The 25,999-nt window shown below is 44.1% G+C and overlaps 1 protein-coding gene across 2 annotated transcripts; it reads left to right on the top strand.

Moving 5' to 3' along the window:
- The first annotated feature begins 10,482 nt into the window (after positions 1-10,482).
- Positions 10,483-12,618, top strand: LRATD1 (LRAT domain containing 1). Of its 2 annotated transcripts, none has more exons than XM_060027075.2 (2): positions 10,483-10,615; positions 11,580-12,618. In XM_060027075.2, exon 2 carries the CDS (start codon positions 11,616-11,618, stop codon positions 12,495-12,497), a length of 882 nt encoding a protein of 293 aa, XP_059883058.1. In that variant the 5' UTR covers positions 10,483-10,615; positions 11,580-11,615; the 3' UTR covers positions 12,498-12,618. The 2 variants fall into 2 exon arrangements, with proteins under 2 accessions (XP_059883058.1, XP_059883057.1); XM_060027074.1 differs by lacking the exon at positions 10,483-10,615 and adding an exon at positions 10,622-10,685.
- Positions 12,619-25,999: the final 13,381 nt, after the last annotated feature.

Below are 25,999 nucleotides of genomic sequence, written 5' to 3'. Positions count from 1 at the left end.
GGACTGAACGTTTGTGCCACCCCAAAATTCGTATGTGGGAACCCCAATCCCCAATGTGATGGCGTCTGGAGATGGAGCCTTGGGGGTGGTGAAGCTTTCATGGTAGCATTAGCGCCCTTAAGAAGAAGAGACAGGAAAGCTCTTTCTTCCTCTCTCACTCTTTTTCACTCTCTCTCTCCCCAACCTGTGACCACGCAGCAAGAAGACACATGTCTGCAAGCCAGGAAGAGATTCTCACCAGTACCTGACCTTGCTGAGCATCCCTGATCTTGGATTTTCGGCCTCCAGAACCATGAGCTATACATGTCTGTTGCCAAAGCCAGTCTATGGTAGTTGTTCTAGAAGCCCGAGCGATCTCTCGCCACATCCCCATCCATCTCCTCCCCACCTCTGGCTTCTCTCTCCTTCAGTATAAATCTGACACTGTGGGCCGGAATGACCTTCTGAAAAACCGTTTCTAAAATGGTAAAACATAAGGGACCCTTCCTGACCTGGCCACGTCTACTTCACATTTTACCAATCCCAAACCACTTTGAGGCTTTCTGGAAATACCACATTTTTCATGACTCTTGAGCCTTTACATATGCTGCTCCCTTTCACAGAAAGGTCTCCACTCTTTCCTGCTTGGAAAAAAATCATATTCATTCTGCAAAGCCTTTCTGTAAGACAACCTCCACCCGATCCCTCCCTTAGTTAATAATTCCCTCCTCTGTGCGTTTACATGCTTTTAAAACATTTTATTGCTTCCATTTGTTTGCATTGGATTATATCCGGCCAACTCTCCACATACAACAAGAGTTCCACTGAGAACCGAGAATGTGTCCTTTTCACCTTTGAATCCTCAGGCCCAAGCCCTATGCCCGGTTGAGAGTACATGCTCAATACATGCTTTTTCAATCAAACATGAAGTTCACATTATGGACAGTATCTAAGGTATTTTCTGGGTCTAATATTCAGCTGTAACAATATGAGCTCCAGTATAATAATAATCATCATAATAGAATAATACAGAATATTATAAAGGAGGAATATGGAGAAGGAAAATGCTATGAACCCAGTAGGGCAGAATTCTTTAATCACACCTAGTAGTTACTAAGACCTTTTTCTGGGCCAGACAGAATTCTGGGCTAGGTGCTTTTAATGTATTATCTCAGTTAATACTCACCAAAACCCCTTAAAGGAAAAAATACTATTATTCACATTTTAAAGATGAGAAATTGGGGCACATAGGAATTAAGCATCTCACCCAAGGCCATACAGCTAATAATAATTGAGCCAGCATCAGAATCCAGCCACTCTAAAAGAGAACCGCTCCATAAAACCTGCCCTACGATAAGAGGACAAGCTCGGATGTTAGGATCCAAGGCAAAGACACAGAGAGCGATTATGGCAACATTAAAGCAAGAGGGATGATGGAATGGGAGCGGGAGAACACGCGCACTGGAAGCCCCCTGCCCTTGGTAGTTCAGAAATAGGCTGAGTACGTGTTAATAGCAGTGGTATGTTAAGTATATGGTTTTAAATAGAAACCATACTTTATGAACTGTGTGCTATGTCTGTGGTCAGATCCAAACTTTTGACAACTGGAAAATAAATAAATACCTCATTACAATCAATGTAATTACTGGGCAAGGAAAACAAAACGAATCAGCATCGGCAGTTAAAACAATGCACCATGACGCCAGAAGGAAAAGTCCTAAAGAACAAGTGAAATGTAAACCTAAGAGGCTACTTCACTCTTGACTGTTCTAAAATAAGTACTTTTCCCCTTTTACTAAATTCTAAAGTGTCTCTAACAATTAGCAATGTACTTATTACAAGTTTACCAGAGATGCCCTGCTCTGTGGTATAGGTTGTAGGGGAATTTAAATGGAAGGGAAAGGAATGGGTAGAGGAAAGAAAGGGAGAAAAAGAGAGAGACGGAGAGAATTCCCAAGAGCTATCACTATCCATTCAATTCTATTCAACACCTGTGCACTGAACTTCCACCCTGCAGAATGGAAAGAACTCGGTGATGGGGATACTGGTGGAAGCATACAGATACAGTTCCTCCTTTTAAAGAGCTCATAGACATAGATAAGTAACTAGGCAGCGTCAATATAATCGGGAAAGACCAGAGTGCACCATGAACTAAACCTAAGGCAGATGTGGTAAGTCAGAGGGGGCCACCAAGGAGGAAGTGAAACCTAAAAACCTTCTTGCCAGGGGGAGATTGGAGGAAAGAATCTTAGCAGAGGGAACAGAAGCAGTAACACAAGAAAGGGCAATGAAGCAAGGGACAAGGTAACAACGAACGGGCTGAATTAGGAGAGCTGAAGCACGATGCAAGAGGGCGGGTAGCAAAAGACGAGGTGGAACGGCAAGCAAGGGTGGGTCTTGAAGCCGCCGCAGGGACTCGGGATGTTTTCCCAACATCGATGTAGAGTTACTGAGGAGTGGAGGGAGAGTCAGGCAAGGGAGGCACCACCAAATGGGCATTTTAGAAATCACTCTGACCTACTGTAACAGGGAACTGTAACAACCTAAATGGGAAAAGAATCTGAAAAAGAATAGATACGTGTATAATACATGTATCACTGAATCACTTTGCTGAACACCTGAAACTCACACAACATTGTTAATCAACTATACTCCAATATAAAATGAAAATTTTAAAAAGGGGAGATCATTCTGGTTACAGTGTGGGAGATGACTGTGGAGCAATCCTGGGGTCAGAAGAAACAACTCATAGGCTGTGGCAGTGAGTTAGGTGGGAGTTCCTGGTGACTGGAACTAAAGGGGCAGCAGCAGAAATGGACTAAAGAGGAAAGATGAGAGATACTCACTGAGGAGAAACAGCAGGAGGTGGCATGGTCCTCTGTGACCTGAGGATGAGGGAAAGTTGATAGATGATGACCAGGCACTGGCTCGAAAAACTAGGAGGGCAATGGTGCCTGTCCCCAAAAGGAAAGACACAAGGGGAAGCACATGCTTCCAGATAAAAGCTGTGCTCAGTTTGGCATATCCTGCCCTTTTGGTGTCTGTGGGACAGCCACAGGGTCAAGTCTTCTAGGTTGTTGGATATTTGGGTCCGGCGTTCAGGAGAGAGACGGAGCCTGGAGATTTCCATTAGACAGTCAGGACATGGTAAGATATGAAAGTCAAAGCAGCAGACAAGATCACAGGATGAGAACTCATCGGGAAGAGAAGCTGAGAAGAGAATTCTGAAGAAAATCAATATTGAAAGGACACACTGAAAGAAATAAGCCCACAAAACATCGTAGGGGGAACGGCCAGAGAAGCGAAGGGAAACCAGGAGAGCATGTACAGTGGAAGGTGAAAGAAGAACTTATGTCAATACGGAGGAAGCTGTCAGCTGCATCACCCGCTTCTGGGAAGCCAAGTAAGGTAAGAACTCAAAAGTATCCATCAGGTTCAATACCAACGGATCACTGTCTCCCTGGCGAGAGCTGTTCAGTGGAATGATGGGCGCAGAAGACAGCCTGTGGTGGGGTGGGGTAAGGGTGTAAGGACAATTCTTTCAAGATAGGAGTGTATCTCAAGGGAGATGTATAGTCAGGGGATGTTTTGGTTTTTTGGGGGGGGGTTTTTTTTTTTTTTGCGGTATGCGGGCCTCTCACTGTTGTGGCCTCTCCCCTTGCGGAGCACAGGCTCCGGACGCGCAGGCTCAGCGGCCATGGCTCACGGGCCCAGCCGCTTCGCGGCATGTGGGATCCTCCCAGACCGGGGCACGAACCCGTGTCCCCCGCATCGGCAGGTGGACTCTCAACCACTGCGCCACCAGGGAAGCCCAGTCAGGGGATGTTTTTAAGGTGGGAGAGACTACGTGTTTTCATGCAACTGGCAAGGAGCTAATAGAATAAGTAAGATCATAAATGACGGTGAAGAGAAGAGGTGATTGAAAGAGTGAGGCATGAGGGGATGACATTCAGAGCCCGGTGGGATGAACTGGTCTTTGAGAGGAATGGGGCCAGAAAAGGAACAGTAATAGGAGGGGAATTCAGAAGCAATACGAAACGCAAACCCAGGATTTTCATCAATCAGTCAGCAGCCAAACAAGGAATGTACCACCTGGGAGCAGAGAGTTTCCTTGTTCACTCATGTTTCTGCTCTAACCACAGCCTGTTAGCACAGCGAACTGGAGTACAGGAGTTCAAACAACAGAAAAGGGAGAAAAATCCTCAGCTCTGCCCCACGACTACAATATAACTTTTTAAAAAACCATTTGACTTCACACACCTTTGAATGAAAACATATACATTTACCAGCTTAGTATGAGCAGTCTAAAAGGAGGCTCGCTTCTGTCAGAGATGGACCACAGAATGTCTAAAGTACCTAATTCCAAGTATTTATTAAGCACCTAGCTTCAAGGGCTGTCCCAGGAGAATAAGAATAATTTCTTACATTTGAGTAGAGCTTGACCAGTAATTACTCTGCTGCATCTAGAAGGCTTGGCGAGACTGTTTAAAACACAGATCCCTAGAGCCCATCCTGAGATTCTATCACTACATCCGGGAAAGAGCCTGGGAATCTATATTTGTATCAGGGTCCCGGATGATCCCAGAGGAGAATTTGGAAACCCAATGCTGTATGTCCAAGAGCAAACCTTCTTGTACATCATCTAATTTAGAACATGTACCAGGTGTCAGAGTACTCAGGTTGGTGAAAATTGAAACAAAAACAAACACTGCCAGCTCAGTGAATGAAACAGTGACCGTTCATTGTTCATGCAGGCACTGAGCCAGGCAAGGTGCATCTAAGGAGTATTCATTAAGCACCAAACGCCATGCTCGGCAAAGGGACTACAGATTTGAACTAGATTTGGGACTTTTTCTCAAATGATTCTTAGTCTATGAAGGAGGAAAGAGAAGAAAATCTAACCATGATACCAATTTGGTTTTATAAGTGTTTCGACACATCTCGTGACCAATACATACATGAAATTATGGGAGCATAAAAAACGCTCTCAATTAGAATGGTGAGGGGACAGACATATGGGAGGACCTGATGCATGAAGGGATTATAAATTTCAAATCAAAGCTAGATGAAGCAGGTAGGGAAAGACATTTTCAGAAGGCAGAGCTAACAGCATGTGTGTAAAAGTGACCCAGGGCCACCCAGAGCTCCACCATCGCTATCATGCAAGAGGCATGCACTCTCCTAAAATCTGGAGGGAACACAGTGGAGAGACTAACAGTGGGCTGAAACATCTTTGTATAATCCATATCCGGCAAAATACTAAACCTTCAAGTGCTGAAGGTTTTTACCTGGGGAACATTCTCAGGTCTTTAATGGCAAAATGATAAGAAGCCACTAAAAATACTTTAATAACAACATCCAGTTATAGGAAGGAACTCAGCAAATGTGGAAGCCAAACTTGGAAGAGGTCACGTAAGAAATGGACAGTCAGAGTGTCAGTGCGTGCAAAGTGGTTAAGGGGAAGCAGGTCACTAGGAATCTCTTTAGTCTTAGCTGCCTTTTTTGTGATCCAAAAGAAGGAGAAGGCAGGTAAGATATTTAGAAAGATGGGTAAGTTAGTCACAACAAAACTAATGGAAATTTAGAGAAAAAAAATAGTAGGGAGGCATGGGGTAGTACCTAGAGGGTACTACAGATGCATCCACTGTTGATTTCTTTAAAAACTGAGTGATATGAACCTTCTGTGACCTTGCAGGAATCCCATGAATGGAAAGACATCTTAACAGTGAGAACAGACACTAAGAGAGAAAGGGCAGAGGGAAGGATGGGATGTTTGGTGTTCCAACATAGGTCTAAAATAAAGGAGAGAATACCTATCGGGATAGACTAACTGCTATTACAAATAGCCACAACATTTTTTGGGTGGCTTAACTCACTAAGACTTATTTCTCCCTCACATCACAAGGCAATGCAGACAGTCACTGAGGAACCCGCACTTCCCTCCATCTAGTGGTGCCTCTATCTTTCAGAGCCTGGAGTTATACCATGAATCCTCTACATGTGGCCAAATGGGGAAAGAAAGTGCAGAGAAGGTCGTGTTCATGGTTTCAGCTTCTGGAGCTAATGCTGTCAGTGGCTTACTAAACTTCTACCCACATCCCATTGGCCAGACTCCATCACATGGTACCTACCTAAGGGCACATTGTGGGGGGACATGTCATTCAGCTGTGTGCCCAGAAGGAAGGGAAATGGGGTTGGTGGAGCCACTGCACTGCCTCTGCCCCAGATGGGTACAGAGTGTTCTTTAGAAGATATCAGGATGAGTATGCTGACTGCCTAACGCAGTCAAGGACAGGGAAAGGGATGGTTCCCAAAAGGTTAAATGCTAAACTAGGGCATACAATACAATAGGCAGCTGTACTGAACAATACTTGTGTATGTCTGAAATATATTTTGCTTAAAATTGTTGCACTGAAGAGCTGTAGGTTCATATAATAAAACAACAAAATAGAAAATCATAAAGACATTATAACTGAGAGTAATCTAGATTCATTCATTCATTTGTTCTGTACGGATTTAGCAAGTATGTATTGAGTGCATACCATATGCCAGTCACTGTGCTTGTAGTACAAAGATAAAATGAGCAAAATAGACATGATTCCTGACCTCGTTCATCTTACAACCTAGAGGGAATACAGACAACAAAATATGTAACTTCAAGGGAATGGGATTATTTACCCCATCTCTGATTTTGTTGCAACCACAATAACAAATGACAACTCTCTTAAGTTTACACATGCAAAGAGGAGCAGACGTTTTTAATCTCCCAAGAGGTCACAATCTTCTGAGTCACATAAACTTCCCTGCTCACTAAAGGAACGTTTTCTTCCAGAAATTTCTGTAGGTTTTTGAGGTGTGAAAGAAAGAAAGAAACAAACACGGGCATACAGTTAAAAGCAGAAAAAACATTTTTAGCAAAGTAATGATATAAAGCAGATGGAGAGGATGAACACTCCTTCTGAACCCCTACCTAGAGGTCCGATTTTAAAGGATGACAGTTTGAGCCAAGGACCTGGTCAGTAAAATCTGGGAGAAAGTATTTCATACAGTGCTAAAGAAGGAATCAAGAGGAAAATAAGGAGGATGATACACCAGATGGCAGCAAAAGAAAAGGTAACACACGTATAATTGACTCCTTATCACTCCTCTGCTTACCACTGTCCATATATATTCCTCAAACCATGAAGTAGTCACTTAAAAACAATTCAAAATACTATGGGATACAGGATGTAATCAGCCCCAGGGCTCACACACGGAAATCTATACAGAGTTGCAGACTTTAAATTAGTCTCAGGATAGACAGAGCAATCACCACCTTAAGACAGAAGCAGTGCCACACTCTGGCCAGGGACAGCCTTGGACACTTCATCTAGGGTTAACTTTTGCCTGGGGCAAAGGAAAGGCAGAACTGGACAGTCATCATAACAAGTAGGACATGGTACCCTCTCCTCTCTCCCCTCTTCTGACAACAACAACAACAATAATAATAAGTAGCATTGACTGAAAGCTTACTATGTGCCAAGCATACTTGCCTGCATGAACTCACAACAACGCAATGAGATAGATACTATTTACCCACAACTTACATATGAAGAAACTGACTCCTGGAAAAGTTAAGTGACTTACTCAAAGTTATCCACAGTCAAACTATTGAAGTAGAATTCAAACTACAGTAGTTGGCTTCTTGAGTCTGCTCTTTTGATGACTGTCTTCTGCCTCTGGTGACACTGTATTTCCTCAGTGTGAAAGAAGGCAGGATGGGGTAAGAAATAATAGACAAAACGATTAGCAAAACATATTTTGTAATGCAAATAAAAATTGGGTTTTCTAATGTAGATATCTGATTGGCCTATTTCTTACTTTGTTATCCTTCTAATTGCCAAAATGTCAAAAAGAGTAGATGCATTTTCCTTAGTTTACTTTTAGTTCTTTCTTCCCCATGCCTCAGAGACTTAATGTGTTCTCTGCCTTCTGTTTCAAGGGGACCATGGGGCTGGGGGGGAGAGGGGATTCTCAGGGCATTTATTTTCCCTGGTGATTACTAAAGCAGTAAGCCTTTTATCCTGGCAGGGGGAGGGTTTGGAAAGGAGATTCAAAATATTGCATATTGATATTTCAAACTTTTGGCACTGTATCTCAAAGTCCTGACAACATTTTATGTTAATTTTCCTTTGGAATGAAGGGAAGTTAAGCAAAGAAGAGCAGCCTGCTTACTCTGTAGTCTGGAGCAGGGCAGAATAGGACAGGTAGGAGAGAACACAGCATCCCATGCAAATATGTTGTAAATGTTTGTGCACAGGATTTATCTTGGGATGGACAGAGGATAAAAAAATTATTCAGTGTCAAGCCCTGAGCTACTTCCACTGAGCTCCTCTCAGACACCAGTAATGAACTCTTCAGATACTCCTCACAGAGATCCCTGAAGTCCAGTTTATAACCAGGCCAATAACTCACTTTTGATCTCTGAAGCCACTTGTTCGATTCTCTGGACTTCAGGGCCAAAATGAGTTGTTTATTATTTATAGCAAGTATAAAAAAGGTCATCACAAGCTGTGGTCAGTTCCAAGGATGGCAACTGGTATTCTCATAACTTGCACGTGGGCAATGGAAAAATTTTTTAAAAGATTTATGCACATCAAATATATACAGATGGTCATTTTAAAGCCACTTTTTCCATCAATACTTATTAACCATCTAATCTGATAAATCACTGTATTTGGAGGCTGTGGGGTATACAGAGGCCTTCAGAAAGCAAACATGAACTGGAGACTCTGCAATTTGAGAATACTTAAGCAGAATCGTCTATCAAAAAATTTTTTTATAATATGTAACAGTCCTCATGTAACCTGGGGCCGATCAGCTAACTTCTCTGGAACACCAGTTTTCTTACCTTATGCAACACGATTTTATTCATTCAACCAACAGTAGAGCCAGGTTAAAGACTGGTCCTGAAATCCCATAGAGCCTGGATAGATTGCTGGCGCTGGTATTTGGGCCTCAGTTTCTCATTTGTTGCAGTGGGGATGTTAGTGAATCCCCTACAGAGGCAGGGAGATTAAGTCATTTACTTAAACACCAAGACGTAGTGCCTAGCAACTTGTAAGTGGTCAACACTTGCTGACTGTTTTCATTTTCATTACTGCTGATGGAACCCATTCTGTTAAAAAGTACTGTTAAAAAGGTCCAGAATACAAAATTATGTAGAACACAAGTCAATCCCGAAGGCATTCACTTTTTAGAGAGGAAGAAAGTCAACAGAGATGTGTAATAAAATGGGATGAGAGCACTAAGAGTTTGTACCAGCTGCCAAGGGGGCACAAAGAGGAAGCACCCAGTTTTCCCTGGGTAAAGAGAGTAGGCTCCACCGAGAAGCTGCTGGAGCCCAGCCTTGAAAGGAGAACTAGATGTCTAAGAACTCTTCAGGACTTAACGTTATAAGCTTTTTAAACTGTCAATCTAAAATTTCACATGTGTGAAAGTCATCTTTCAGCATCCCATATCCAGAGCACGTTCATTAACTTTCCAACCAGGAATCCCATCATTAATTACTGCTGGACACCCTTCTCCCACGAAACCAAACAAAAATCCCTTAGCAATCCCTTAGCAATGGCAGTTCTGGGGGTTGGGAAGCAAGATTATGTCCCACTGTCGACATTGGTGATGCGCCCCCTTCACAGACAGACTTGGAGGCCAAACTCAGGCCCAGTCAGGGAGGGGGGTGGTCAAGGCTCCGCCTTTTCATTCGTGTTTGACACCGCGCTCCTTTTAAACCAGGCGCCAGTGCTGGGTCAGCAGCTCCACACAGGTCAAAGGAGATGAACCGAACACCGCAGGCACAATTTCAAAGGGATCGGTGGCCGTCAGGAAAAAGTCTGTGCGCCGAGGACCAGCCCAGGGGCCCTCAGGAACCCAGGCTCAGGGGTCCTCAGCAGGGTCCCCGGGTGCCCGCCTCTGACAACGTCGTTCCCCGCCCCGGGCCGCGCAAAAGGCTCGGGGTGCACTGGGGATTTTTCTCCACCCTCAGACTCAGCTTCGTCGCTTGAGTCTGTTCTCCCGGAACACAGAACGCAGGCTGACGGCGCGCCCAGGCTCGATCGGTAGGCGAAGCCGCTGGATGGAAGCCGGCCGAGCCGCCGTACGGAAGCGCCCCGCCCCTCGCGCGCTCCCGGCCGGCGCTCGCACCTAGCTCCCGGGGGCGGCGCGCGCTCCGGTGTGCGGGGGCAGGGCGGGGCGGGAAGGGGCGTGGCGTGGCGGGGCGCACGCTGGAGACCCGCCCCTGCTCCCCTCCCCCTCCGGCGGAGATTGACGAGCACTGGGCATCCGCCCCAACCAATGAGCGCGTCCGGGGGCGGGCCCTGGAGCCAGCTGCTTTGGCTACTTAGAGTCGTCGGCTGGGCTGTAGGAAACCAGAACGGAGTCGGGACTGCCCAGGTGGAGTAGGCGCCCCAGCCAACGTGGACCGGCAGGCGCACGGGCATCGCGGCGGGGACCGCACCGCACGGATCCGCGCGGGGCAGAGCCGAGCCACAGCCCCACGCGCCGCCCAGGACACGCTCGTCACCACCACCTCCGCAGCACCCATGGGGACCAGGAGACTTTAAAGGAGTTTGGGGTTTCGGGAGCAGGGAAATCACGGGTACGAAGAGGCAGCTTTCTTTGCCTTGGAAACGTGTTTTCTTCGTCCGATTGTTTGGACCCTGTGCCGGGTAGGAGGGAGAGGGGACTTCTGGCTGAAAGTGGGCCTCGCCACACAACCCGCACCCACACCGGCACACACACACCGCACTGGCTTCCCCCATCCTCCCCTTGCCTCTTTGTTAGGTTATTTTAGACAGAGCAGCCTCGCCCTGGCGCAGCCAGATTGGCTCTGCTGGGGAGAAGGCGAGAGAACTAAGGGGCAGAGTGCACCTGCCTGTGTGGGCAAGTGTGCCCGGGTGCGTGGGTGTACGTGCACTGGCGAGCGTGCCAGCGTGGGGTTGGAATAGTGTACGAAGGTGGGGGTCTGAGTGTGTCGTCGCGAAGGTTTGTCATTGTACGTGACATCAGCACACCGGTGTACCAGCCTGTCAGTGTCTGGACTCCAAGTGTGCAAAATTGTGCTGGTGTCAAGTGGGTGCCCGTGAACGTGTCCGATGGTCATTGCGCGAGGCGCTCTCGGGGAGGAGCACGGACCTAGGGTAAAACTGAGAGGTGGGCTGCGGAGGGGGGCGGCTGAAAATGTGAGCGCAGCGCGCTCCAAGCTCTGGAGCCCGAGGCGCTCCCCCTTTCCTCCAACCCACCCCTCCGTCCCTTCCTGGGTGTCCCGACTCCCACGCTGCCACACCCCGCGCTGTCCTTCCCACTGGGACCCCGCACGCCCTCCCGCGCTCCAGCCTCTTCTCTTGTGGGCGTTGGGCCGGGTTCCGGTACAAGGTCCGAGGCTGCGTGGCGGCGTCCGCTCTCGCCCGCCGGACTGCTGGCTCCCGTGCCGGTCCTGGCCCCGGGGAGGCGGTTGACTCCAGTACAGGCGCGCGGGCGGCCAGGTCCCGGGGGCACGGCTCGTCCTGGGGAGGGCAGCGCGACTCTGATCGTGTCTCTGCGTCTCCTCTGTGCTTCCGCAGATCCCCGCTTCTGGCCCCGGCCTCGCCGCGTCATTGATGGGCAACCAACTGGACCGCATCACCCACCTTAGCTACAGCGAGTTGCCCACCGGGGACCCGTCGGGGATCGAGAAGGACGAGCTGCGGGTCGGGGTTGCCTACTTCTTCTCGGATGAGGAGGAGGACCTGGACGAACGAGGCCAGCCCGACAAGTTTGGCGTGAAGGCCTCCCCGGGCCGCGCTCCCTGCCCGGAGAGCCCTAGCCGTCGCCGCCACCACCACCTGCTGCACCAGCTGGTCCTCAACGAAACTCAGTTCTCCGCCTTTCGGGGCCAGGAATGCATCTTTTCCAAAATGAGCGGCGGCCCTCAGGGCGCCGACCTGAGCGTCTACGCGGTCACGGCGCTGCCCGCGCTCTGCGAGCCCGGCGACCTGCTGGAGCTGCTGTGCCTGCAGCCCGCGCCAGAGCCGCCCGCGCCCGCCCCGCACTGGGCCGTCTACGTGGGCGGCGGGCAGATCATCCACCTGCACCAAGGCGAGATCCGCCAGGACAGCCTGTACGAGGCGGGCGCGGCCAACGTGGGCCGGGTGGTGAATAGCTGGTACCGCTACCGCCCGCTGGTGGCCGAGCTGGTGGTGCAGAACGCCTGCGGCCACCTGGGCCTCAAGAGCGAAGAGATCTGCTGGACGAACTCGGAGAGCTTCGCCGCTTGGTGCCGCTTCGGCAAGCGGGAGTTCAAGGCGGGAGGGGAGGTGCCGGCCGGCACGCAGACCCCGCAGCAGCAGTACTATCTCAAGGTGCACCTGGGTGAGAACAAGGTGCACACGGCCAGGTTTCACAGCCTGGAAGACCTCATCCGCGAGAAGCGCCGCATCGACGCCAGCGGCCGCCTGCGTGTGCTCCAGGAGCTCGCCGACCTTGTGGACGACAAGGAGTAGCCTGGGGGAAGCCGCCCGCCCCTCCAGCCTCCCCGCGCCCCGCTCCCTCCCCCGCACGCGGGCTCCCAGGCCGGCGATTCAGCACCCCCCGACCCCCTTGAGTGGCCACCCGCAGCGGCCAGCGCCCGGGCTGCAGCCTCGCATCTTTCTGGCAAGTGGCAGGTAGTCCCAGGAACTGGCCCCGGGACTGAAGGGGCCGCGCCCGCCCGGCTGAGATCCCCAGTGGTGATGATGGTGTTGGGAGACCCAGCGTGCGCTTGCCCCTTGAGTTGTAAGTGGGGAGAGGAGAACGGGCCGAGGGAAGCAAGGACAAGACCTCCCCCCAAGAGTCACTGGTCTAGTGACTAACACCCGACCTACTAGAAAGGGACCATCACCGCCCCAAACGTGCACACACAGACCGGTGGGAGGTGAGAATGGATCCTTTCAGGGTACAGCTCAGCTCTAGTATGGATGTGTCCCCAGACTGCAGGATTTCCAAGAAATCCAGCCTGTCCCTCATGCACTTGTGAATAATTCCACGAGGGAGCAAGCACTTCGGGACTCCGGGTTATCCCGAGGCTGCCCGGGACTTTTTCAGCTCTCCAGTCCCTGGTCTCCTGACATTGTATCCCAGGCTCCGGGCTAAGCAAGACAGTGTTTGTTTTGCTTCCCGTTCTTTCCACCTAGGGAAGCGAACGCCACTCCCCACCGGCATTTGCCTGTGAGTCTCCCTTGCTGGCAGAAGGGATGCCTTCCCGGTCCCCGGAGGATAATGGCGCAGCGAATTTGATGAGGAGAGCCGGCCCCGCCCCCCTGGACAAGAGAAGGCTCACCAGGTGTCCGCGAACTTGAATCTGTGTAAAGAGCGCTTGTTCTCAACCCTAGATGGCTCCCTCCTTGGGCTGCGTTTCAAAAATAACCACAGTTTTAAAGGGGTTGGAGAAGACGGAGGGGAAAGACATGGCAACATTCCAGAAACCAGCATTATTACAGCACCATAGCCAGTGTATTTAGTTTGGCTTTTCCTAACACAGAAATCTCAGAAGGTGGGGAAGTGGAAATAAAGTCTTAAAATCGAGAAAGCAGTTGTCCAAATATGTCAACAAAGCCTATCGTGTTGATGTTTTTTTATTGACCATTTTAGCAACATGCTAATAAAATTTCAAATTGAAATTTTTATTTTCATGGCTTTAATCCATGATAGTTTAAATACTGGGGGCCATTAAGAGTGGATTTAGCTAAGAGCTTAGCTAACATTGCCTTTTCACTCTATTTTTCTCAAACCTTATGAGAATTCTGTTTTTGAATATTGTAGTTAATTTTTTGGCTTTAACGGCAGCCCTAGTAATGGTGGAGTTGTTAATCCATGTGTATATTGTGCTGAATCTCCATCAGTTAAGGGGTTTACTGCTTCGGTGGAAATTGCTAGCGGTTCCATGATGTTAATTTCTCGATGTTGTATACCACTACCATTCCACATTTGCATTTCTATTTTTCTTCCTCTCTCCCTGATCTTCTTAAAAAACGAATGTAGAATTGGTGGCTTTTTCCCCCTTCTCTTTAGCCAGTCCCACAATTCATTCCTGAAAACCGGAAAGAACTTCTAGGATCAGGTCGATCGTACGGTTTTCAAAAAATTAAGGCTGTTTGAAACCCCTTCCCTGGGTAAGGACTTACCAACTTCTCTCCTGTGCTGCAGCCCCAGCCTGATTAACTGTTACTCGATTCAGTGTGTGTCAGACACACCTCCAGCATCTACGTCCCGTCCCTTCCAGGGGAATTTGTCAAATAATGGTGTTTAGCTAATTGTTGCAAGCAGTCGCCTACTGACAGTTGTGATCTAGTTGGACAGCAAATATTATGGCCAAAGCCAGTTTCTTGGCATTTCAAAAACAATGCAATAAAAACTAGTCGAGGTTAGCTGCGACTGGAAATGCCTTTCTTTTGTTTGTTTTCATGGTAAAATGATTCATCTCTGTTTTGTTTTTTGGTTTTCAGCCTGGATTCATTCCCTGATCTTGACTCAAAAGGTCAGCTCAATGAACTATGAACTAGAGTATTTTTCTTAAGCCTATTGAGTGATTTATTTTTAAAAAAATGTTTAAATGCCTATGCTTTTCTTTCAGCACATACAACAGCAAAACTTTTGTAATAACGAACTTAACATTTGCATGTATGGAGAACTGGAAATCATTTATTTCCCTAACTTATTCCCCTTTCAAATAACAGATGTCGGATCCTAAACCGAAATTCTTTATTGTATCTACACAGCCCACATTCTTTACTGTGTCCTCCTACTGTATCTTGGCTCTCTGCTGTATTAAATACCATCATAAGCATTTGTTCGAACAGGACTCCTTCTTGACATTTTGTCTTCTACCTGTCACTCAGAGGGTGGGACTTTAGCAAAAGAAATGAACGGTCTCTCACACCTGAGATTTATTTCCTCTGATGGTACATAATCTGCTTTTGCTCTTACTAAGAGGGTCACTATAACAGAGGCTTAGCTTGATACTTGCTGAGACTAGATTAGCAATAAAAATAAGAGTTTGGCAGCCAAAGTAGCACTCATGACTATATTGGTCTATTACGGATTGGGTTGATGATGATACTTCTACAAATTCACGATAGAAAAACACTAGTTACAAAGGGAACTTGAAAGGTCTGTATATTCCTTCTATTACTCCTGAAATTTTTGTTATCTGTTGGTCAATGTTAATAATAACCAGTGGCAGAATAATTCTAATTGTAGTACAGCATGAAGAGGCTATTATCAAGATATTGTCTAATAGTTTTATGCTGGAAAACGTGTCTATTTTTAGGACGTTCTCAATGGGAATGACAGCGAGAAGGTGGAAGGTCTCTGGGAAGATGGTACCAGTAGACTTGAGTTTTATTATGAGCAGATACAATATCTCTGGATGTTATCAGAGGTATAGAAACTAAGCCAAAAGCCTCCTGACGTTTTAATAGAAGTCAGGGATTTAGTCTGGGTTTTCGTTATCCTCAAGAGAACAGAGCTTCATAGTGACTTTCATGGTGTTGAGTGTGGCCTAGCTAGTGGTGGGTCCCGTCAGTGATGTGGTGCAGAAGAAAACTATCCGTAGACCCCCATCCTTTCTCACTTTCAGAAGGTGATTCTGAAAAGCAAACTACTAAAAAAACATGAATATTTTTACTTCAGGGACTGCTTTGCTACACATTTGGTAATTAAGGAGAAAAAAAAAGGAGGTAGAATGGGGAGAAGGGAGGTTAGGCTGACTTTAAACAAAACCAGTCCTGAAACACTGTTATTCTCAAAGTATATAAAAAAAAAATTCTGTAGAAGTTACATGTATTGCATTTCTTTTTTAAAAAATTAAAAGTATATTAATGAGCCAAATAGATATAAAGTTCCTCATTTAAATGCCTGTCATGACTGTATTTCATTAAATGAAGCAATACCATCAAGTCACTGAAAGTTATAAAACACTTGTGCCAGATTAGAACATCAAACGCAGACGCAGCTGTAAGTTCAGTGAGTCACCTGATTTTACTAGACTTTCAGAATTTTGATGTTTATCTTCCTCTTTGTGTCATGTTTCTGTGGTGAATACTTTTGTTTGAATTTTTTTTTTCCAGAAAAGCATGCTATTGGTGTTTACAAAAGAATTACCTGAGTAATCCGTTTATCCTAACCGTTTTCCAACATTACCTTATTGATTACGTTGGGTGTGTGCTTTCAACACCCCTAAGAATTCAGTGTCTTTGGCATCTAATAAATGGAGCAGGGTCAAATTTCAGTGAAATTAATACTAACTGTACAAACATAACAGAGCTACCTGATTTACTTTTATCTACATGTCTATTTTTAAATCATTCTGCTTTCTCATTTTTAGACAAATGAAGAGAATCTAGTTAGGTGGGCCTTTCAGAGATGATTTGCCACGTGCATAAAGGGTCTGCAAGTGAAAAACACAGGCTTCCAGATTTCTGGAAACATTAAGAACTGTGTTTAGAAAATGGTTGTCTGAGATCCAACTCGGTATTTTTGCTGACAGTTACTAGCTATTAGCAGAATATATATATGTGTGTGTATGTGTGTTTATATACACACACATTTATAATCCTTATACATGTATATGTATACATACATATAATAATTTACACAGGTCATATATGCAGATGTGCATGTGTACACACATATATAAATACATTTCTACCTATAGCTAATAATTGTGATTTCATTCAGAGATATAGATATATGTACACACATACATGCAAACTATTTAAAAATAAAATGGAGAGTGACTTGAGATCTACAAAAACAGGAGGAAACATTCGAGGGTGCAAAATAGCTAATGAGTAACTGGGACACCAAGGCAGCTCTGCCTAAAACGAAGCATAAACAAAAAGAAGAAAGTGTGGGAGTTGCAGTTAGTTTTAGTCTCACTTTTAGAAGACTACGTTCCTTGTTTCTCTAAAATCGACAAAAGATTCAAAGGAAAGCTGTATAGATTATAAAGTAATTGCAAAAGAAGACACAAGATGAAGTGGAGAGGTTATGAGATGATAAAATAAGCTAATAAGCTTTTCAACAGGGGATACCTGTTCTCCATTCGAACTGAAGACAGAAAGCTAAGATCTTATTTTCCAACCATTTCATAATTTATAAAATCTCTGATTTCATAACTCATAGGTTGTATGTTTACCTCATTTGAACTTGCAATATAAGAGATTTAAGCATTTGAATACGTTAGGGAAAAGGAAAAATAGTCTCCTCTGCCCTTACTGGAGGTGAGTTTTGTGATTACTGCATTCATTGGCAGCACCCAGATGAACAGTTCCCCATACTGTGGGCTTGGCACATAGCAGTTGCTCAATAAATATAAGACTGTGGCATTTCTCTACTTTACATGGTTTTCAGTGATACTTGATCACTAGGAAAACCAGAAATCCCACCACCTGGCTTGTCTGTAAGGGAAACTTAAATTTCTTTCACAGAAATTGGAGGGGTTTCCCACCTCGGAAGGCTCACAGAAATATAATTTATGAAGCTTAAGGCTGATTTCAGTTAAAGGGTATTCTGCATGCTCTGTTTGCTTCTAGGGAAAACAAAAACAAAAACAAAAAAATGACTATCAAAGAATCCAAAGCGAAAATGTTCTCTTATCATTTGCTTGGAAAGGGGAAAGCGAAATAATAATTCTGACAAAAACTTCCACAACTTCATCTCTCATGTACCTCAAGGAGAGATTTTTCTCGCATGAAATCACAAGATCATTCCTTCAGAAGGAAGCTTATTATTGAAGCTCTTGCTAAAAATCTTCTTCAGATGTGCAGGGGGGAACCTACTAAATTGTTACCTTAACTCTCTGGGAAAAATTAGATTTGATGGAATTTGGTCATGGGTAATTTTTCTAAATAAACATTACTCATATATTAACATTTCCAAATAATTGCTATGCCCATTGGCTTTTATAATCCAATTATTTTTTTAATGTGAACGAGTTCTGAGCTTAATTTGGTTCAAAGGGGAGAGGCTTGTAAAATATTAGGTGTGGATAGAGCCAATGACTTAAATTTTAAGCATAAAATAAATGCTTCAGAAGTTAACTTCAGCTATAATACATTCAGTGTTCCAAAAAATAGGAAAGATCATATAAGATCTTACTGCTCGTATGCTTCCTAAGGAAATTCTTGCCATCAATCTGTGAAATAGACATTAATGTTCTACTCAGGCCACAATGGTAAACTTGAGGGCTTCTTTATTAGAAATATACTGATATTTGCTTTAACAAAGAAGTTATTGTAAAATTCAGTCACTTTTCCCTCCAGCAGTCCCACAAGACGCCAGCTCTTTGCTCAGTGCCAAGCCCATTGTTTTCAGGTATCAGATTCTCCTGGGGAATGAGCAGATCTGGCAGTGATTTTGTAAAGCATCTCCCAACTTCTAATAGTGCTTCTCAGCACAAGTGTTTGCCCAGGGTCTGAGCCAGAGAGAGGCTAACTAAGGTCAAGGATAGGGCTGCCCCATTTTGCAAATGAAAATGCAGGCCACTCGATTACTTCTGAATTTCAGATAAAAAGGGAATAATCATTTTAGTATAAGTATGTTCCATGTACTATTTGGGACTTACTTAGACTAAAACTGATGTGTTTATCTGAAATTCAAACAAAACTTCCTGTCCAATATATTACCTGGCAGCCCTACTCAGGGAAGGCCTCACCATCTCTAAGAAGACAGAGGCCTCTGCATTTTTAGAGCTGACAAACAAAGGACACATCTCCTACCCACATCATGGAAGTCTTATCAGATTGCTCACGTGTCTTTATGGCCAGATTCAGGTCCAGGAACGAGCATATAGTCCAAGAAAAGCCTCAGAAGAAGAGTTCACAGGCTCCCTAGTCATTGAGAGAGTTGGCTGTGCGTATGTGTAGGTGGGGATGGGGGAGTGTTTCCTGTGTCTCTATTCTTATACCCTTTGGATTATATTTATAGGACATGCCACCCTTTATCTTGGGGGATATGATGAATACTTGCCCGTACAACCAAAAATACTCTACGCCACTGTTTCTTTTGTTTGTTTGGTTTTTTTTTTTTGCGGTATGCGGGCCTCTCGCTGCTATGGCCTCTCCCGTTGCAGAGCACAGGCTCCGGATGTGCAGGCTCAGCGGCCATGGCCCACGGGCCCAGCCGCTCCGCGGCATGTGGGATCCTCCCGGACCGGGGCACGAACCCGTGTCCCCTGCATCGGCAGGCAGACTCCCAACCACTGTGCCACCAGGGAAGCCCTACGCCACTGTTTTTAATCCCACCTGCTACTTATCCCAATCTGGGTCCTCACCTCGCACCTGGCTATTTCACAGCTTCCTCACCTGTCTCTCTCCCCCTGGCTTCTCTATCCAAACACCTGCAGCCATAGCGCTCTTTCTCAATACAGGCCCATTGCTCACAAGATAAAGGCCAAGGTCCCAGGGGGCAGCAGTCAGGGTGCTCCATGGTCTGACCCCTATGTACACCCAGCTGCATTTCTCTCGACTCACAGGGTTTTACAGAACATAGAGTGTTCATTCATCCTTTCATGACTTTCTACATTGTTCCCCTTTACCTAATGGCCATTCTTGATTCCTGAATGGAAAACCCTTATTCAACCACCCTTCCTGGCCTATCTCTAAACTACCCCTAGCATGGTTTTAGTAATTTCCTTCTGTGTGTTCCCACTGAATTTGCTTACAGCTCCCCCAGACTTGCCTCGACTATAAATATTGTTTACACCTGTCTCTCCCTGCGCTGAGCTCTGTTAGAAAAGGCCCTGGGACTTACTTATTCTTGCAGCTGCAAAGTCAAGCTCTTGTGTTAGGCGCTCAGTTAGAGTCTGTTGGACGCATGGAAGAAGTAGGGAAGGGAGAAGAGCTGGCTGCTCCGTATGTATGTGAGCATTGGCCCACCAGCTCACTCTGAATGGGCTATAAAGACCTATTAACTTATACGTACTTCGCCCTGAGAACCATGCAGTAGAAAATTCGTTTCTATTTAGAAAATTAGCTGGAATTCTGAGGAGTCTACATTGCATTATATTACCCTACAAATGATGGAAGATTAGCCTTATGTAGTTGAAAAGTTTTCTCTGCCCTGGTTATACCTGTACAAGCATTTCTTAATGAATGAACTTCATGAGTTTCATTATGATGGAAATACAGATTTTTTTCCTCTTGGTAATTTAATTTCTGCCTAGGTGAGACAGCTTTGAGAGTTGCAGATCTAGAAGGCAGCGGAGGAGTGACTTGTAAGATGTGAAGATGAGACAAGGCATTTCCCACATGGGCCACTTCAGTAAATGGGTCCTCGAAAGCCATGTTAAGTCAGTACAGAAAATGTCTACTGAAAACCCCAGTCCTGTTCCCTTTTGGGAAGTAAAATCTCTCCCAATCTTAGACTAAGCAAATGTGCCTATAGCATGTGTGGAAGGAAGAAAAGGATCCCCTTGCCTAATATTCCAGCAGAGGGAGCAGAGGAAAACCAGCCCCCTTTGATAGGTGATGTTGGGACCTCCAGGCTGGTTGAACAGCTAGAATAATTTGAAATGATACGAGATGCAACTGAGCACTAAAAATGTAACTCAATTAATGTCTTATAAAATATATATGGTTTTATATATTATATTTTGCCTGGAACTCTTAGGAAGAGCATCCCGTGCTTTTCCAGGGAATTATTATTCTGTTTAGCACCTCTGGACATTTAATATAGTTTAATATGGTTTTGGTGATGGTTATGGTTATCTGTACTTCAGAAAAGCGTTCTAGTTTGAGATTTTAAACCATAATATCCTGTTGAGAAAAGAAGTGTTAAAACTTAAGAATGGAGCACATCTTGAGAATGAAAGATTACTAATTTGGGATTAGAAATACAGGTAAATACGGGTTATAGTAAAACATTGCTTTTGCCCAGAGAGCAATTTCCAGAGGAGAGAGCAGACGAGATTTTTCATTATGCAGCCTCACCATTCTGATTTAAAAAATCAGTGCCCCTCGTGTGCATCTGTTTTATCTGTATATAGTTTTATGAGACAGGGTCTACACAGGCAATGGGAGCAAACGCAGTTATTCCACCCTCTACAGACCAACAAAATAAGTGCTTGACAGCCCAGATATGTTCTGCCTGTGTTATATCCTTAAAGACTTCAAGGTCTTTCCATAGCTTACCAGATAAAATCCAGACTTCATGGCATCCTTTGAGCTCTCCTCCATTCTGCCACCTACACCCCAGCCTCTGAAGCTTCATCCTCTGACCCCTTACCATACATTCTCACTATCTGTGCTAAACCATTTACCTCTCTCCAAAAGCCATGTCACTGCATGCCTTTGTTCATGCTTTTTCATTTGTGTGGAACATCCTTCTCCCCTCCTTGACCTTATATCAAAATTCTCCTCACCCTTTAGGACGCAGTTCACATATCAGCTGTTCTATGAAGACTCTCCTTCTCCTGAAACACCCACTACTTTGACAACAGCGGGCCAAATTATTCCTTTCTCACTGAGCTCCTGGGGCTCTTCACCCATCATTTTAACATTCATTCCACCCATTTCATATTCTGATTTTCAGCCCCTAACCTATGTCAAATACAATTTATTTAAGTTAATGGGAACCAGATTACCTTCTGAAATAGTTTTTTATCTTGAGTCAAGGATCTTGATATTTTGATCTTTGGTTCCTTAGTAGCTAATATCTTGGTCATATTAGATGCTCAACCAATGCTGACTTAATCGAATTCAGTTAACTTAATTCAAAGGCAACTGTTCTTCTACAAGAACAGTAAGTGCTATTTTTAAATTAATGTTCTAATGGGAGATCAACTCCCTAAACATTTATTGGGTCCCTATTAAAGGCAAGCCTTGTTTTAGGTCATGTAGATACAAAGCATGGTCTAGACTTCAAGAACTCAATCCGGTAAAGGAGACAGGCACACTATTAGCCATAATCCACTACAACCTGGAATATAGGTCACTGCAAAGATATAATTTTTAAAAAAAATACCGTAGAAGGTCAAAGGAAGAAGCATTTGGAAGTAGACATCAACTTCAGGAAATGAAAGTCATTGACTGGAATAGAAGATCCGAATGATGTTTTTAAGATAATTACACAATTTTGTTTAGTCTTTATTAATAGTTGAGAAAATAGACCAATTTTTCATGTTATGTAAATGTAATAGACTATCTTTTGTCATTTTTATGTAAAATGCTATTTTTAGAGTGTCTGGTCCTACAAATTCTACAGAATTGAGATTTAAATATATTGAAGCAACGCCCTTTTGCTGTGGAACTACTGAGACTGACAGGTTATTAGCATTTAATTTACCAGTTAATTCACCTCCCAGCACATCTCGGTAGGCAAGATCTTTGATTGACTGATGGACTGGTTGCCTGAGATTTAGTTCACAGGGTTAGGACAAATTCTCTAATGAGAAGCTGTGCAAATGAGGGGCTTCTTGGAGTGAGGCTGGGCCCAAAGCAGTGATGATCTTAGGCCTCCTGAGAGATGGAGCTCTCACTCGAGGAGAAAGGCCAAGGCCACAGCCAGGAGGACAGGGCCACTGGTCAGTCCTGAGCGACAAGGTGGGCTACAGAGAAAAAACAGCCCAAATGTCAGAAGCCATGAGGACACTGGTCAGATGCAGTGTGCAAAAATGTGTCAAGATGAAGGCCATTTTGCCAAGATAGAATTAATAGTTGAGATGAAACTATTGCTAAGAGGAAACTGACAACTCTAAGAAACGATGCTGGCTCACCATCTGTATAAATATTTCAATTTATAACATATTGTGTTTAATTTTAAAATGACCTTTGGAAAAAAACCAGGAAATCTATTAACTTTGACAATACTCCTTCAATACAAATAATAGAATTTCTTTGAAGAAAAACAAACTTAAGCCTCTTGTCTAAAGAAACCCTACATTTACTCAGGTGTTTCCAATGGCCTTTGGTGAAAAGCAACCGCTTTCTAAATGCTTCTAATAATTTCAGTAAATATCTCTGTGAAATTGAACACATAATACAGGCAAAATGTTCCTTCTTATGTGCAATTCCCATTTGCTTTAAAGGGAGACATCCTAGATAATAAACAAAGATTGAGAAATAGCCAAAATGTCCAAGTATACAAGTACCAGTGACTGGATTGCAATTCTTTAAGTGTCGAATCTCATGCTAATGAATTCCAAAGAAAAACAGCTGACTTTACGCATTTATTTTAATAAGGCTGTGAAAACAGTCCATTTACAGTATAAAAACCCCTTGTCTTTTAAAAATGCCATATGGAATATTTTAATAAATTAAATTTTTGTCTGCCTGTCAAATCTGTCAATTTGACAAGACCCCTCAAGGAGTATTGCTAATGTTATAGTTCTATTCTTCCAATAGGGCTACATTTGGAATTTAATATGGGATACTTAGAGCAAGAATCCTTCCATCAGAGTCATTTTAAGTAACAAATACTAACATAATATCTTAAGTCTCCAACCTTTTAAAGCCAGGGTGATTTTGTTTCTTTTGCAAACTCTTTCTTTACCTACAATAGGGTCCTAAATACTCGATTTGTCTATAATAACGAATCTAAGGAGGCAAATAAGTTGACATCATCAGAAGAATAACTATTGACGTTTGCTCAGAGAAGTGTAGATTACATAGTCCATTGTCATCCTCACAACCAACCTGTGTCAGTCAGGTTTTACTATCCCCTGTGTACAAACAGGGGCGCTGAGGCTTGGTGGGAGCAAACACCCAACTCAATGTTACACATCTTGTATTTAGTAGAACCAGTGCTTTACTTTAGGTGTTCTGATCCAAAGCCACTACATTTTTGTATCTCACAAGATCTTCCTGGAATAATCAAATGTCTCCTTCCACTACGTTCTCATAGGGAAAACACACAATATTTCCAGCTAACATGTGGGAGTGTTTAGACTAAACCTCTGGTGGCAGTTGACGAACAAAGATGAACTCTTAGATAACAAGGTCCTACTGGGTAGCACAGAGAACTATATTCAGTATCTTGTAATAAACCATAATGGAAAAGAATATGAAAAACCACATCTATGTATATAACTGAATCACTTTGCTGTACACCAGAAACTAACACAACATTGTAAATCAACTATACTTCAACAAAAAAAATTTTAAAAGATGAACTCTTCATTTTTCAAAGTAACCTATCTAAGAGAAGTACGTATTAGGGTATTCAAAAATACAAACCTATTCAAACCCTGGACCAGCCGTATAACACGTACACTAATCACCTAGACTTGATATTCTGTCTCCTGGAATGGAATCTCAAATGCATGTCCAAAAGCCAAAATGGAATCAAGCTTCAATATTGTGATTCTTTTGTTTTTCATCCTGAACTTGAGAAAAAGAGATGCACCCACTGGACGATATTCAGGGAGTCTGTATCTATCACCAGGGTCCAAGGCAGTCCTCAGAGGATTGTTCAATAAATACGATGCTGCTTATAATGTTTGGGGGAAATATCTCTCAAAAATAGGTAGAACGCCACCACTAACAAATCGATACATGCCATGTTTCTAATTCCTTCTAAGTCTAAAATTCTGGATTTAAAAAAATGTTTGCATGATTGTAATGAAATCTTTCTGTCAATAGCCTGTAATACACAAATTAATGCTGTTTAGTGGCTGGCTGGCCCTAGCAGCAGCGTAAGGCATGAGTCAGGACCTGCAGAGATCTGGCTGAAGGACATATTTATACATGTAAAGAGGCCTGTTTAACTTAGCTAGGAGAGCGTTACCATGAGACACCGCGGTGAATCGATGGTTATCCATATGGCCAGTCTCATGAAAGAATATCTTATGATTCAACCCATGGCATTTCCATTTCTGAATAGGATTAGTTATTCCTCATGAACCATGAACTCACTAGAGATCGAAAGAGACCAGAACAGATACAATTCAGTAAGTAAACCATCTAGCAGAAGGATGGCATAATGCAAAGAACGCTAGATTTTGAAAACCACGTGGCTATAAATCTGACTCCTTGCTTTCTGGCTGTGTGGTCTCGGACAACTCACTGCCCTGGGCTCCTGTTCCTTCGCCTTTGAAAAGGACATCATGAGCTCTAAATCACAGGGTTAGGATGAAGTTAAATTTTAAAATGGGTGTAAAACTGTCCACCCACAGTGTTTTGCATATAAAAAGCAATCAGTTGAATCTGGTGAATCTCAGTTAAGATATCAACTGAATTTTTTTTTTTTTAACCACTGAGATTACAGGTTTTCTAACTCCTGAATAGGTTTGCCTTGTTTCCACGTAGATAGTAAATCTTTGGAGAGAATGGATCTTGTCTTACTTCTTTTTTATCCCCCTTAGCATAATTTCAAGTATGTAGTAGATGTTCAAAACCTTTTTGATAAAAATCAGAGGGCTACTGAAATTCATCCAAATAGAAGTACTCTGAGGAAGATGAATGGGGATGTTTTTTAAATAGAAATAGTAACTATTCCTATTAAAGGAAGGACAAATACCTCCACCCAATTTTTTATTCAGTGATTATGTCTAAGCTGCATGGAACCCTATAAGGACCACCTGTGGGTGTGTTTCTGTGGTCAGAGAACTTTCCAGGAATTGGTTTCCCATCCTTCATAGAGAACCAGTTCACTCTTATCTTTGTTCCCTGCTGCTAATGGGCACCATGCTTGTAGTTAACTTCTTTACCCTTGAGGTCAGGCAGGATTGCTCCATCCCACTTCCTTTTGGGGGTAGGGTGGGAGGAACGACTTATGACTTGCTGGTGCAGCCCCTAAAACATCCTCTCCCTTTGAATATCCTCAGTGTGAGTTTAAGAGTTGTAAACCAGTTCTCTGCCAACTACAGTAGTGTTTTTCTAGTTTTCACTATAGTGTTCCATTTCTTTTCTATCTCAGCGGCTTCATCAAAGCATCCAGTTTTACCCTCTGTTATTCACTTGAAAGAAACCAGCATCCACTGGCTTCCCCCTAGCCCTGGGGGCTCATAATTTGTTCTGTCTCCTTGTGC

Source organism: Delphinus delphis, chromosome 12, assembly GCF_949987515.2.
Source record: "Delphinus delphis chromosome 12, mDelDel1.2, whole genome shotgun sequence".
In the NCBI taxonomy this organism is placed as follows: Eukaryota; Metazoa; Chordata; class Mammalia; order Artiodactyla; family Delphinidae; genus Delphinus; species Delphinus delphis.
This window is presented reverse-complemented; position numbering and strand designations above follow the sequence as displayed.